The sequence below is a fragment of the Euphorbia lathyris genome, chromosome 2 (genome assembly GCF_963576675.1).
Source record: "Euphorbia lathyris chromosome 2, ddEupLath1.1, whole genome shotgun sequence".
Lineage (NCBI taxonomy): Eukaryota > Viridiplantae > Streptophyta > Magnoliopsida > Malpighiales > Euphorbiaceae > Euphorbia > Euphorbia lathyris.
In genome coordinates this window covers 43,720,512-43,736,088 of record NC_088911.1, presented here as the reverse complement: position 1 = coordinate 43,736,088, position 15,577 = coordinate 43,720,512, and the positions used below count along the sequence as shown (strand labels likewise).

At 35.2% G+C, this 15,577-nt stretch overlaps 2 protein-coding genes across 2 annotated transcripts; one reads left to right on the top strand and one right to left on the bottom strand.

The window, feature by feature from the left end:
* The first annotated feature begins 6,212 nt into the window (after window positions 1-6,212).
* LOC136217966 (non-specific lipid-transfer protein 2-like) lies at window positions 6,213-6,872 on the top strand. The gene has a single exon (XM_066004686.1). It carries the CDS (start codon window positions 6,287-6,289, stop codon window positions 6,563-6,565), a length of 279 nt encoding a protein of 92 aa, XP_065860758.1. The 5' UTR covers window positions 6,213-6,286; the 3' UTR covers window positions 6,566-6,872.
* A 402-nt stretch (window positions 6,873-7,274) lies between these two features.
* LOC136217965 (kinesin-like protein NACK1) lies at window positions 7,275-13,330 on the bottom strand. Its single transcript, XM_066004685.1, has 15 exons — window positions 13,112-13,330; window positions 11,592-11,969; window positions 11,390-11,479; window positions 11,192-11,292; window positions 10,916-11,032; window positions 10,746-10,827; window positions 10,583-10,650; window positions 10,428-10,487; window positions 10,217-10,341; window positions 9,785-9,983; window positions 9,587-9,697; window positions 9,393-9,488; window positions 8,329-9,285; window positions 7,910-8,232; window positions 7,275-7,785 (listed from the first exon to the last, which is right to left on the bottom strand). Exons 2-15 carry the CDS (start codon window positions 11,830-11,832, stop codon window positions 7,458-7,460), a joined length of 2,898 nt encoding a protein of 965 aa, XP_065860757.1. The 5' UTR covers window positions 11,833-11,969; window positions 13,112-13,330; the 3' UTR covers window positions 7,275-7,457.
* Between the last annotated feature and the right edge of the window lie 2,247 nt (window positions 13,331-15,577).

Sequence of the window (15,577 nt, the reverse complement as noted above, 5' to 3'; positions counted from 1 at the left end):
GGATATATTTATCCAACAAAATAATATGAAAAAACTAATATCAAAAAAAATATTGAAATGAAAAAAATAAACTGAGGGACTGCAAGCAAAAAAATAATATGATAAAAAATAGATTGAGAGATTAAAACATTTTTTTTTTGAGGCATCAAAGCACAATTTTAAAGGACTAAAATGGCGTTTTGCCAAGTGTGAGAGAGATAGTTTATTATCAATTTTGCTAATAAAGCAAAATTAGTAACACCACATCTAGTGGTTGTTTACAACTATTTTTACAAAATAACATAGAAATTAGTCCCACCAGGAGTGCTCTTAGTATATCAGTGAAGGCTTTTGGCCCTCTCAATATTCTTAGTTAGCGTTCACCTGTGTCAAGTCTTATTTATTTTGTAAGCTCGATTTCAATTTTATTATTATTTTGTTATTTTTTTTCCTTGATTTCACATTAAGTTGTGTCCTAATTATTTATTCTTTTTATTTATATTATTCACTTGTTCTTCGTTTGCTATGTCATTCTCTCTTCTAAAAAATTCTAACTTTTTTTATTTTCAATTTGTCATTTTCTTTGTGCAAATTTTCAACCTCGTTTTCAATTTACATTATTTTCACTTTTGCCTGATATATTTTCTTCTTTTTCCCTCTTCTTGCAATTTTATAATTATAGATTTATGTTATATGAATTTGTATGATCAATTAGATTTTAGAATTGTAGGTTCTTATCATTAAAAATTGATATTAAATTATCAAACATTTATTTGTTTGTGTATAGAGATGGTGACTCTTATCTCACTTTAATCGTTTCCATGATAACCACAAAGCGATCATTTTCAATTATTAATATATTGGAAAGAAGTTTCAAAACAGAATCGAAGATGAATATCTTTTATATTGTTTAATATTGCATATATTGAAAGAGAAATTGTTGTTAGCTTATTTAAGGGTTAATTACAAATAACGTGGTATTTTTTTTTTTTTTTACAAACACAATCTTCAGGTTGTCACCGTTAGCAAAATCAAGGAGACGGCAGAAAATCTGTTAAATCACAGGGGCAATTTGGAAAAGAAAAATTTTGACTTTTTCTTTTACTTTTTGGGTTGACTTCTTCTTCTCCTTCTCTTCTCCTTCGTTCTTCTTCTTCCTCCATTTCCTCTTCTTCTTCTTCTTCCATTTTATGTTCTTCTTCTTCTTCCATTTTATGTTCTTCTTCTTCCATTTTCTCCTCTTCTTCATTTCTTTTCTTCTTCTTTGTTTCTTCTCTTCATCTTCCCTTTTTCTTTTCTTCTACTTTTCATTTAATTCTGGAAATTCCAGAATTCTAGGATTTCCAGACGTTCTTCACGTCTGAAATTTTCAGATTTCTGGAATTTTCAAAATTAAAAGAAGAAGAAGAAGAAGAAGAAGATGATGATGAAGAAGGAGAGAGAAAGAAAAAATTAAAAAATCGAATTTTCTAAATTGCCCATGTGCCACGACAGCTTTTTAACGGAATTTTGGCCGTCTCCTTTATTTGTATAACGGTGACAACCTCGAGGTTGTGTTTGCAAAAAAAATACCACAGGTACCACATCGCAAATCGGCCAAACCACAGAATAGTTATTTGTAATTAACCCTTTATTTAATTATAGATGATTTGCGTTACTTTTTTTTAAAGGAAAAGAGAAACTTTATTAAGAATCCTCAAGCAAAATGTTACAAAGAAGATGAGGAGGAATATGACCTTATTCCATAACTAGACTCAGAATTGGCAACTCTAACTAGAATATGTTATACATGTATGATTCATTGATCGACTAACAAAACTAATACGACAACTAATGATATATGCACAAAGGGATTTAAAAATCAGAGATAATAAAACCAAACACAGAATATATCTCATCTATACTATGAAAAGCATTAGAAAATGTTTGAGAATCAGATTCCAAAATAATATATATTTGTAATTGTGCTCTTTCAACCAACTCAACACTTCCTGCACACTAAGACACTCAATAATGAGGGGGTCTAAGGAACAAGATAAAAGCCCAGCTAATGTAGCAATCAGGTTACTAGAATTATTTCTGATAACAAAACCAAAACTAGCAGTGCCTTAACATTAACACCTCCTTCTTTTTTAAAAGCTTCAATGGTCCATGGTTTCTGCTATTACGGTTTGGTGGATATAGAAATTGCAGAATGAATTAATCTTTGATGGTACTTCCTTTCGTAGAGATAAGGTGTTGTTTTTGCTTGACAAATTCAAGGAGGTTAGTGATGTTGTCAGTAATTATAATTCTGACTTGAATATCTCGAAGAAAATTATTTGGGTGAGTTGGAATCCCTCGAACCTGAGATGGATCAAATTAAACACCGATGGAGCTCGCAAAGGCAATCTAGGCTCTTCTTATGATGGAGGCATATTCCATGATGAGAGGGGTAAATGGATAACATATTTTTACAGTTAACATCGGCATTTGTGCTGTTACTGTTGCTGAGTTGTGGGGGTTGTTCATTGGCCTAAAGATCGATTGGAGAAAAGGCTTTCGTAGCTTAATTATTGAGTTAGACTCGAAAGTCATTTTGGACTTTATGATAGAGGAGATCCTTCACCACCATCCTTTTCTATTGGTTGATTTCCATGTGTCGTGAGTTATATGACATAGATTGGGTCCTTACTTTTGTGCATTTTTACAAGCAAAGGAACTGTGCTATTGACTAGTTAGTGAACTTCACAGGACATGATTCTTTGGGTCATTATGAGACTGATGTGCCTCCTCTAGGCCTTGAGGACATCCTTTTTATGATCAAATTGGAACTGTTTTGAGTCATGTTGTGTAGTTTGGTGTGTTTTTTCTTTTCTAGGCGTTAACCAAAAAAACATTGGATTAGTTGCTATGTATATGGTTGATTAATTATCCTAGTGCATTCACATAAGAAGATCAACTCTATTTTAAAACTGTTCAAAATGGTTGTGGACACAGTTCTATATTCAGCCTCTACTGAAAAACGATTGATAGTGGATTGTTTCGGATACATAAAAAATTGATAATAAAAAATTGTTATAAAGTCCAAGCCAAATAGGTAGATAAATTTTAGATAAACTAAATAAATATTTCTCTCATGATTATACTAGAATGTTGAATTATTATTAGGAAATCACTAATGGGGGAGAATTAGAAAGTTTTGAAAAAGACATAAATGACGAACACTATAAGAAGTGGATTTATGCCATGCAAGATGAGTCCTTGCATGGGAATAAAACTTTCGAGTTGGTGAAGTTGTCTAAGTGCAATAGGGGTTTGGAAATAGATGGATGTTCATGATCAAGAATGAAGAAGCTAATTCACAACCTATATCGACTAGTTGTAAAGGGATACAATCAAAGAAAAGACATGCAAGATGAGTCCTTGGATTGGGAATAAAACTTTCGAGTTGGTGAAGTTGTCTGAGCGCAATAGGGCTTTGAAAAATAGGTGGATGTTCAGGATCAAGAATGAAGAAGCTAATTCACAACCTATATCGACTAGTTGTAAAGGGATACAAATCAAAGAAAAGACACAAACTTTGACAAGATTTCATCTCTAGTAGTGAAGATGACATCCATTCGTATTGTGCTAATGTTAGCACCAAGTCATGACCTAGAGGTTGAGAAAATGGATGTGATGACTGCATTCCTTCATGGTGATTTGGAGAGAAGAAATATATACATGGAGCAACCAGAGGGTTTCAAAAGAAATAAAAGGAGGATTGTGTCTGAAAGTTAAAGAAGAGTCTTAACGGCTTGAAGGAGAGACATAGATAGTGGTACAAAAAGTTTGAGTCTGTTATAGGGAAGAAAGGCTACAAAAAGACAACTTCATATCACTATGTACTTGTTCAAAAATTCTTTAATGATGATTTCAATATTTTATTACTCTTTGTAGATGATATATTTATTGTTGGCAAAAATATTTTCAGAATTAACAGTCTTAAGAAACAAGTGAGCAAAACAAGTCTTTTTCCATGAAGACTTGGGGCCAGTAAAGCAGATTCTTGTCATTAGAATCATTCAAGACAGAAGTGCCAAGAAAGTACTTCAACGATTTAAAATGGATAAAGCTAAAATAATTAGTTGTCCCATTGCTAATCATTTTAACCTTATTACCAAGCAGAGCCCTTCAACAGATAAAAAGAAGGAAGAAATGAATACATTTCTGTATGCTTCAGCAGTTGGAAGTTTAATGCATGCCATGGTGTGTACACGGCCAGATATTGCACATCAAGTTGGTGTCCTGAGTAGATTCCTTTCAAATCTAGAAGAGGAAAATTAGGAAGCTATAAAATGGATGTTCATGTATATTCGTGGTACTTTCAAAATGTGTTTATGTTTTGGAGGTACCGAACGTGTGTTAGTTGGCTACATAGATGCAAATATGACTAGAGATGTAGTTACAAAAAATTCTACATCGGGTTACCTAATTACAATTGCATAATTGGTTGTATGACAATTGGGATTGCCTCAGAGACTGTCATTGGTGCTCTGCAACAGGGTTGTTGATGCGTAGATACTTGGGTTTTCAAGAACTCCAAAAAAATTTGGTTATCCTCCTGAAGGATATGCTATTGATCGAGGCTTTTCATTTGTGATGCGGTCTGAATGGGTTGGGTAGTTTGAAAGCTTTTCATCATATTGATCAACTACCTAGATGGCTCCCTAGTTTCTTCGTCGGATTCACTCTCCATAGCATGGGACCCAAATTCTGTGGCAGTATTGCTGGGCCCTGATGATTTTTTTGTTGAGGGAGAGCTGGTGTTGAGAACCGAGGGATTCACCATTTCTTTGACTAGAGTCGGAGTTAGATGGAAGTTAGCCATTAATTCGTCTGGACAAGTAGCCATCGGGAGGAAATAACTTTGAAAATGAGAAATGAGTCGTATGCTACTCCACGCTCACCGCACCAAATAATATAGATATGAGATTTTTGGTCATTGTTCTTTTGTTGACCTCCTCCTATATTAGGATCAGTCCATTGAGAACACTCTGATGGTCAAGTTAGTATCAGATAGAGATAGCAGAAGATTAATTACCGATGAGAGTAAGAGAGATTAAGATCCTTTTACCACTAATAAGATCTTATTATTTATAGGAGTTGACATCTGGTTCAATGTCACCCTTAAACTATGATGAAATGATCCAAATTCCTACTGGACTCACCTTTTGATCCGACGAAGAGGGCTCAAATGGGCTGGCTTGCACCCATAGTCCCATATCCTTCATCATGAAGTTACTAAATTACTAAATGAATATATTTATCAGTCACATAAAAATAATTGTTGAAGCAATAATCAACTATCTCAAAATAGTTAAGTAGAGCACTCACTTGATATATTAGCTACTTAAAAAAATGTCATGATATTGGATAAAATCATGAGCATTAAGAAAAAAAATGCTTTCCGACTTTGAAAGAGAGTGTAATCATTTTTGCAAATTAGTACGCACTACATAAGAAAAAGACCGATCTTATTTTATGTATCCTTCCTATTTATTTGCTGCAATTTTATTGGTTTATTGCTTCAAATTTTGATTGAAGATTCTTTGTTTTATTAAAGTAATGCTATTAGATCTAAACTAAAGCTGCATAGTATACATAATACATAAAATAGGAGTGTACTACTAAGCTAAAGTGCATTAATAATGTCAATATCAAATATGAAGCACTCTTTTGGTAAATAATTTATGCACTACCCTAAATTGAAAAGGTTGTTGTTTAAAGAGTTAAATAAAATGTAAAGCATCTCATTTTGTTTAAATATCTTTTTAAGGTGATATTTATAAAGAAGATCTTCACATACATTGCAAATCACTAGAGGCGGGGATGGAATAAGAAATGAGACCTCTTTCCCACTTTAAGGGATCCTCATTTTCATTGAATGATTTGAAATTTAAAGAATTGAACATTTGGAAAAAAGAAAACATAGTAATTGAATTAGTATTATACGGTACAAATTCCTTATCTAAACAAAGACGGAGAATTGAAGGAGTAATCCCATCTCAACCCCGCACAATTTACAACTGTATCCATATGGTAAAACTTGCGCATCTCTTTTCTTTTTTTTCTTTTTTTTTTTTTGAAGAAAGAGAAAAAGTGGTCAAGAATTTACATAATTCTTTATTGCATAATCATTTCTATCATCCTTTATGACCAATCTCCCTCCTATAAATACCTATTGATGCATCAAAGCCTACCACAACACAAAACCCACCCTCTCTTTCCCCAACACACTTGAAACCTTTGAGTTCTTTTATTCCCCAAGTTTTTCCCTTAAAAAATGAAGGCATCATATTTGGCAATCTGCACACTCCTTGTGCTAATTGTAGCAGAGGCAGAGGTAACAATGGCAGTAACATGCACCCCAACAGAGTTAAGCTCATGTGTAAGTGCAATCACATCATCCTCACCACCATCTAAGCAATGCTGCACTAAGATTAAGGAACAGAAGCCTTGTCTTTGCCAATATCTCAGGAACCAAAACCTTAAAAAGTTCATCAACACTCCAAATGCTAGGAAAGTTGCTACCACTTGTGGAACTCCCTTCCCCAAGTGTTAGATTTCATTCTCAGATCCTCACTTGTTGAATTTCAATCACAAGTTTGTTTGTGTGTGGTATGATCTTCATATAAATTATGTCTAAGTAGTGGAGCACTAGTTAGTAGTTGTTAATGGAATAAATCGTTGGGTCACATTCTCATGTGCCCAACTTTTCTTTCTTTGGTGTGATTTATCTTGTACTAGCTAGCTGGGAGAAAAAAGCACTATCTGTAAGGGGTTGGTTCTATTAGTTGGTTATCATCACAAGCATATTATAATTAATGAAAGTTCTATTATCTGCTGTTAAATTAAACTATTTTGTCACCGATTTTGGATATGACTTCCTATGCTGTTAGACCAATAATATAGATGAGTAATAAAATTTACTCGAGAAATCATGTTTTACACCTATGTGAAACTGAAAAAAAAAAAAAAAAAAAAAAGTATTACCATGGCTCTTGAAACGACAAAATTCAAACAATTTAGCTAGTTTTCATTTTCTTTTCTTTCCTTTTTTAATAAGAATTTAGCTGGTTTTCATTTCAGAAAAGAGATAAGAAAATTTAAATATAGAATTAGCAAAGCAATCCTTCCAGTGGGTCCCCTAATAAGAAAGTAGGCTAGCTTTGTTTTCAACTAGCTAGCTTTGTTTAGGTACTGATGATCATCTAGGCTAGCTTTGTTTTCAACTAGCCCATATATGGGCACAACAACAACACTATCAATCGTTAGAAGCAAAATGAATGAATCTTTTGTTATTGAAATGTAAAGATTATCCAAACCACCTTCTCATGCATAGTGTGCACAATCAGCACCACCATAATTCAATAAAAAAATAAATTAGAACTCCATAAATTGATTTACATGTACCGAAATTTCGAAATACTTACAAGATAAGAAAAATGCAGAGCTCATATATGAAGAAGGTTTGAAATTTGGTTCCAGCCCATAATCCAAGGCCTCTTATCAGTAGGTACTGCAAAATTGAGCTCAAACATCTCCTTTGACATGTTTCCTCCTTCGCAGAACCCTACCAGCATTGCCACTATCTCAGCACTCTCCTGTACATGCCTTGCATCTTGAGGATTTGTCCATAGTTTGTTCACAAATTGCAGCTTCCTCTGCTTCCCTTCAAGTGGAACATCCCATTTCATGTACAATTCCTCTCTCTCCTCCAAACTTAAACGTGAGGTCAACCTCTTTGCCAGGAACTCCCTTTCTCTTTTCAATGCTCTAATACTGTATTACATGAAACCAACACAAGATTAATATCAAAATTTGAATTCAATCAATTATTATTATTCATTATAACTGCAAATATGCTGATGCTATTTTAGTTATAAGGCCAAGTAGAGAAGGGAACCTTGATGATAGAGAAATTGTGGGTTCATCTCCAAAATGAGCTGGGCTTGCATTGCCAATTTCAGTCAAATGCTCTTGCAACCAAGTCAATCGCCTAAGCTCAACTTCCATATATATTTGATCGGCAGGATCCCCCTTGAATAACAAATAAAACTGTGTCCTATGGATGATGGATACATAGCAGACATCCCATAATTCAATGATCTGCTGCCTTTGCTCCCTAAAAGTTACTTGCCAGGACACTTGGGGCTCTCCTGGGTCATTTATGTTCTCTTCATCCTCAATATTGTAGCCAGCTGCTTCATTTGCTTCCAGCTCAAGTACCTAAAATGAATGATGGCAAATGCAGTTGACATGTATTGCCCAATGAAAGGAATGAAACTCTAGTTGGAAGACAAACATGAATTTATAAAATTATACCTGGCAAACAAGCAGCTGCTTTTGATACTGCAGTTTAGCAACACGTTCTTTTAGTTCAGTTACATATGCTCTTATGCTTCTTACATTCTCCTCTGCTGCATTTTGAAACATCTGCTTCATTTTCTTCATATTAACTGAACTATTACGTCGAAAGCCTGGAGTGCCTTCTTTTGATGAGACATCTCCACCTTCTTCATTCTTTGTTGGAGTTCCTTTCTCAGACTCTGGCTGAGTCTCACTTGATACGGTATATTCATGCTCTGGTGCTCTATTTTCAATATCGTCTTCTAAAATTTGTTCAGAAGTTGATAGTGGTGAGCAAGGAGACCTTATGAAGTTTTGCATGTTGGCTCCATTACTTGATGCCAAAGGTAGTAGCTTTTTCTTCTTCTGTTGATTTTTAGCTTTGGAAATTGATTCACATTTAGATTGTGCATTATTGGTAGGAAGAGACATCACCAGTTTGTCTATAGACTTCTGAACATTTTCCAACTGCTCTTCAAGATCTGCAATAGTGCTTCCCTGTGAATGCAGTCTAGTTATCTCTTCCTTGAGGTTGGCACTGACACTCTTGTTAGGGGCTACAACATTGTCCATTTCCACATTTTTAGAAGCTGGTTGAATGGCTTGCATTTCTTTTATTTCTGCTTGCAGCTTAGCAATTGTCTCGGCTGCATCTTGGTTACCTAATCTATGACAAGCAACTTCCTTTTGTAGTACTTCTAAAGCTCGATTAGCTTCTTCCCCAAGTTGCTCCTGAAGATGTTCAAGTTTACGAATTTCATGCATTAGAGTAAAAGGTGCAGTTGATGATTGCCTCATAGACCGCCTAATCATAGTTTTTCTCCCTCTATCACCGCGACTTATCTCCTTGCTCTCAAGTTTTGGGAACAATGCATCAGAATAAGAGAGACACTTCTTTACCGAAGGACGTGGTGACTCCATAGTGCTTGAAGCCTGCATTGCAATGAACCAGTAAGGAAAAGGTGAGGAGAGAGAGTGGGACTAGTGATTAGGAATAGTAGAAGCGGAAATAGATATGAATTGCTAGGAGGAGAGTAGACCTGTTGTTGGTCCTCTTCAAGCTTTTTTCGCAATTCATCCACCTGAGATTGTGCCATATCTCTCTGTCGTCTCAGTTCTTCAATTTCAATCTCCATCTGGACGCCAATAAGATGACGAAATGTAAATATGGCAGATTCATTAATTAAATGCATTATATCAAATTGAACTAAGTTGTAAGTAAATGGCAGTTCACCTGCTGAATTTTCAAGTCTTTCTCTTTTTTAGGATCAGGAGTTCGCAGCTCTGCTTCCAGCCTGGCCACTTCCTTCTGTAGATGTTTCACCAGTTGTTTATCTGAAACAACCTAATGGAAGGGAAGAAAATAATATTTCAATTTGTGTTGCTGAAGGCGGAAACTCTTACAAACAAGTAAAAAATAAAGGGTAAGTACCATGTTGACGTGCGCATTGTTAGTAACTTCCTTTGCTCTTGTGGCAAAGAAGAGAGTGTTTCGAGATTGTTCAACATGACAAAGTGCTGGACTTAAAGTACATATGATTGCTGTACGCGCATTGCCACCAAGTGAGTGCTGCAGTATGCGAGTAAGCTTGGAATCCCTGTAGGGTATGTGACCACTTCTTTTCCCAACACTGCAAACCAAGAAATAAAACCATGAATATAGAGTAAAGGAAAACTGATTATTGGATGCTTTAGTGGATAATAAGAAAATTCTGGGCAAATATTTTGTTAATTGAACTCAGTTTAAGATCATTTTGCCAGTAGCGCTTAGGTGTTATCTAGGAATCCATCGAAACATATCAGAGGTAACATCAAGAAGTTAATGAATAGTTCTACATATAGGTTGGATTATGTAGGCTTTGACCTGAGCTTTCTTATCACAGTTGTCAACGTCATCAAACTAAGATTAATATGGCAGCCTTCCCTGAGCCTGGCACCATCGGCATGAGTCTGTGAAGCTCTTTCACTTCCAGCTAAGTCCACAAAATTCTGCAAGACATGGATAGATCGTAAGAATTATTAATCAATCGTGTATGCAATTCGATAAAACATCCGAAGACAGAGTCAAATTTTACCAGGCTAGCAACAAATGATCTCACACAATCTGAATTTTCACGGAGTGTGCTTTCTATTGTCTGCGTTCAGTTACAAACAAAGAACACATTAGCATTTGCCGAATTGTGGAAAAGTCTATCAATGAAAGATGAGAAGAATGTTCCATGAATCTTACCAGCCTTATAATTTGATGTGACCTTGAGCTAGTATCATTGAGGGCAGTTTCACCAACTTGCCTTTGGGCTACAATACAATTTGCCATACGTTAATAATCTGCTATTCAACTTACATTAGCAGAGTAAGCTGACCATGACAAATAAAGAGCTTAAATACGTTACCTTCACAAATATTGATCAGATGCCTCAAATGCTGATCATTACTTGCTGTTTCTTCCACCAGCTTCTCAACCACAGTTCCTTTCTGCACATGCAAATCACAATAAGATTATCCAGCACATGAGAGCTCAAGAAAAGCACAAGATCAACTCTCATAAGAGTTAGATGTATACCTCTGGGTCATCTAGAAGCTTGAGGTTTCTACCAGATTCGGAATTTAACAGGTCCCTGACATTTTCATTATAAATCTCTAGTCCAGAAATCTTAATTGTAAAATCTCTCTGTGGGGTCTGCATCCAGGACAGAAATAAAAGGTGAATCAACACAACTTTGAAAATAAAGTAACATGTCTGAATTTTAAACCCATAGAAGAATCAAACTGATGCTTAGTCAAGAACTTCCATATGAGAATACTGTATGTGTAAATATCAGAATTTAATAAAGCTTACGTTTATAATGTGGTTATAGATGTCATTGACAGCTTTCTCAGTTATTCCTCTCATTGTGTATGTCTTTCCACTGCTGGTTTGCCCGTATGCAAATATTGTTGCTGTAGTATATGAACAAGTTAATTGTTCAGCACAGGTAAAAGATATAACGTAAAGCTTAAAGGATATGAATAACATCAATATAAAGTATATGCTTACCATTTATGCCCATTAGAGCGGATAGGGCAACATTCTTGACACCATCCTCATACACAGATTCAGTTACACTACTGGGACCAAAAACTTTATCTGAAATGAAGGGAAAACACCAACAGCTTTATTTATGCCACCTTAGAAACAAGAAGACTTCTATTATTCAAAAATAAACGTATGTACAGAGGAGCAATGCTTGCTGATTTACCAAATATGAAAGGGGTAGTTGACTGAGGTGTTCGTTCCTGAGTTGGCGGCTTAAATACAATGGTCTGATCATCAATACACTCCCATGCTACTTGGTCTTTGGCTAACTGCTCTTTTTTGTTTAGAGGTCTTAACCGTACAGTAACTACAATCTTATCTTCTTTTGCTTTAGGACCTCCAGGAGTTGTTGCTGGCGTCCTATCAATCTTAGAGGCTGGTGTTCCTGGGGCTCTGATAGTCATTTTTTTTAATCAATATCACACTTTTCCTCTAATCGAATTTAGAAGAGTCAAATTGATGTATGCGTATTCCTCTCGGAAGAGGCTTTGGAATTAGTGCTTCTCTCTTCCTGCTATGGAACTTACTACAATATCTGTATCTGCCAAAATCGAGTATTATCCACAAACAGGATATCAGTCAGAAACTGTAAACAACCCCCCGAAGAACATATAAGAAAAATGGACTTCAAAAATATCGCAGATTGAACAAGCCACATATGTTGTTCTTTGGAAAATAGATAGCCAGAACTTATTCAATAAATCAGCATTCCTACGGAATCACAGCAATTTAAGCTTGACATTATTACAAATGATGCTTTGCAAACAAATTTGAATGTTTATCTCAGAGATCTATGATACTAGTATCCACGTATCACATAAAAAAAACATAAACAGAGATGTTTTGAACAAAAAACTTACACCAGAAGCAGATTTTTTTTTTTTTAATATCTTCCAGAAAAAATGGCATAGAGCCTGTTCTGAATCTGCTAGGGTAAACAACAAGATTACACAAAGATCCATATTCCTTATAAGGCCGGAAAGTAGATAAACTAGCTGAGGTAGGTTTCCGATTAAGAAATTATGATTTTATGCACTTTAACATTCGTGTTCAATTTGAAGTGATTAAAAAAAAAAATAATGCATCCTCCTTAATTCATATTGTTAAGCGCCACGTTTGCACCACCCAAACCCTACCCTTCTCCCCCTTGGCCCCCATTGAAAAAGAGGTTGATTGTTAAACAATAGAATGATAAAGAAGGAAATTCTATTAACTCTCATCATCTATCTTAAAAAAAGCTACAAAAGGAAACTACAGAGTAATGTAGATCATTTCATTTTCTTCCCTTATTGATAATCAATTTCCATATATAAATCTACCAAAACCTAGGGAAATTAAAAAAACAAAATAATTCCTCCTTATCCTCTTTATTAAGCCCTTCTTCATGGCTTTGAGGAAGAGTTTTGCTAGATTCGCATTCAGCATCCGATAAAGCAACTGTATCAACCATAATCTACTTTAATTTCAAAGCCAACTCATATTAAATGAAATACTTTGAACAAATTGAGGGGGAGAACAAATTCCAGCGAAACTAAAGTAACTTGCATTTATTCATTTTGCAAATAGAATAATCATATAAGGAAAGATCATGAAATCAAAGGCTTAGTTTCCTTCAATTTATAACTAAATTAAGCTCGACGAAAAAGGTAATAAATCAAATATAAAAAAGAAGTAAATACTCACAGAAATCTCAAGCGCCCCTCTGCAAAAGCAAGCAGATGTTAGCGCAGCTTGAGAGCGTCAGCGAGAAAGAGAAAGAAAGGGGGAGAGGTTTGGGTCCTCAAAGAAGAAGAAGAAGAAGAAGAATGATATGCTCTGTTTGTCTTCTCTATGAAATGAACGTTTGTAACTTGTAAGAGTGTGACCAATGGGATTTGAAATCAAGGGTTAACGGCTAGTTTCTTTTTGTTTTCTTGTTCATCTAGAATTTTTATTTTCTTTTCTTTTTGTCGCAGATTTAAAAAATTATTAATTAATAGACATATTCGTTTCTTGCTGTTCTGTCTGCGTCCGTTTTCGTGAATTCATCGGCGAGCCGAGAAAGTGGGACCGGGTTTCAAAGTCTTGAAAACGGAGCGGAGCTTCTTTTACCATTTGAAAATAAATTCTTCAAACGGAGTATTTTCTCTGGTAATTTTTATAAATACAGTCAATATTTGCAAATAGTGGATTAAATTGAATTTATAGAGGGAGTTTTTCATTGACTGATTTGTTTGAATTATTATTTCTTTCGGAACAAAACAAAAAGAAATAGAGAAATTATTCTCCTTCGAAGATGATTTTGGCCTTTTTCTTCCATTATTTGTAATTCATTGTTAAATGTTTATACCCTCCAATCATTTTTTCTTCTTTTTAATAAGCTCATATCAAACTTTATCTAAAATACTTCGTCAATTTTTTCTTTTTATAGTGTTGAATAAAATTTAGAGTAACGTGGATATTCTTTTATGCAATTAGAGATAATTGAAAAACTTTTAGGCGCCAATTAGACCTGGCCATGGGTCGGGCTGGGCCGGGGTCGGGCCGGGCCAGACGGGCTTTTCTATAAAAGTCCTCAGTCCAAGCCCAACCCAGCCTACTAATAATTTAGGCAGGTTTGGACCGGATTGGGCTCGGGCTTAAAAATCAAATCTCAAGCTCAGCCCATATAAACCCACATAAACATATATACATAATTATTTAATTATGAAAAATAAAATTTAATACTTAAAAATAAATATTTAATATATAAATCTATAAATATATAAAATCTATTAATTAATATTAATAGACGGGCCGGGCTGGGCCGGTCCCACTATTTTTATTAATCCCAAGCCCGCCCAAAAAAATAGACGGGTTTTAGCGGACCTGGGCCGGGCTGGGCCTAACATCAACTAGCATTGTCCAAGCCCGCTCCAATGGACACGAGCCTGGGCGGGTACCCGGGCCCGTGGCCAGGTCTAGCGCCAATAAGTCTTAAAACTTAACCTTTATTAATAGATAATTTTTAAATTCCACTTTAGTCTTGTTTAGCAAATTGTTGTTAGCTGAATATGGATGTCAATATGGATTCACGATTCATAAACGGGTCGTGTCAACCTACTATGCTGGTATAAGTCAACTCTAGCACGACCCGTTTAATAAACGGGTTGACATAGATTGACCTGGATAATTCGTTTATTTAAATGAATAATTTATGAGCGAAAAATTAACACAACTCGTTTAACTCATTAACCTGATATATATCAAAATATGTTAAGCAGGTTATATGACTTATTAATCCATTAACCCATTATATGTTAAAATAAACTACAAATGTTAAATAACTCATTTGCCCGGTTAACTTTTAATAGGTTGAATATAATCCTAGTTCAGTTAGGAATATAATTACTAATTATACACGTATTCGTATTGTTATAGAATCAGGATTCTACACTATCTAGGAATCCTATGGTAGCTAGGCTTGGGTATTTGTATATATAGGAGTATCCAATCAATAATATTCAAGTCAGTTTTACCAAACTTACATGGTATCAGAGCCATAAGCGTTTTAAAGAAACAAGACTTCAATTTTCCTACTCTTACCCTAGCCGACGTCTCCCTCCTAGTTTCGGTTGGTATCTTCCCTTCATTTTTTCCCTTATTTTTTGAAAACTTCATATCCATTCTTCCGCTTAGTTGCTATTTTCCCCTTTATCTCTCTACTGAATCAACACCCACTCCCTCTTCCTCGTCAAAATTCAGCAGTTCTTTTGACACAACTCCTTCAAAAAAAAATTCAATTACCTCGACTACCTCAACACCAACCAGCAACCATCTTCTTCCCTGACCTAAATTCAACAGTTTTTTTCTTCTCTCTCTCGACAAAAATCCCTGCCTAAAATGTCGACTGGTTCTGCAACCCATTCTGCCACCATTCCCTCCACAACCAGCAACTCCTCATCATCGTCTCTTCCTAATTCCAACTCCTCCATGGTTGGGTCCATGTTTTCATCACCACAGAGTCCGACTACTTCCTTTATGGGTTCTACCCATAGCTCTATCACTCACAGTGTCTCGGTAAAACTCATTCAACTATTGAAGTATGGCAAAAATTAGTTCTCATTCAACTATTGAAGTATGGCAAAAATTACATGATGTTTTTGCACAGGGCTCTCGTCCTCAGGTTCG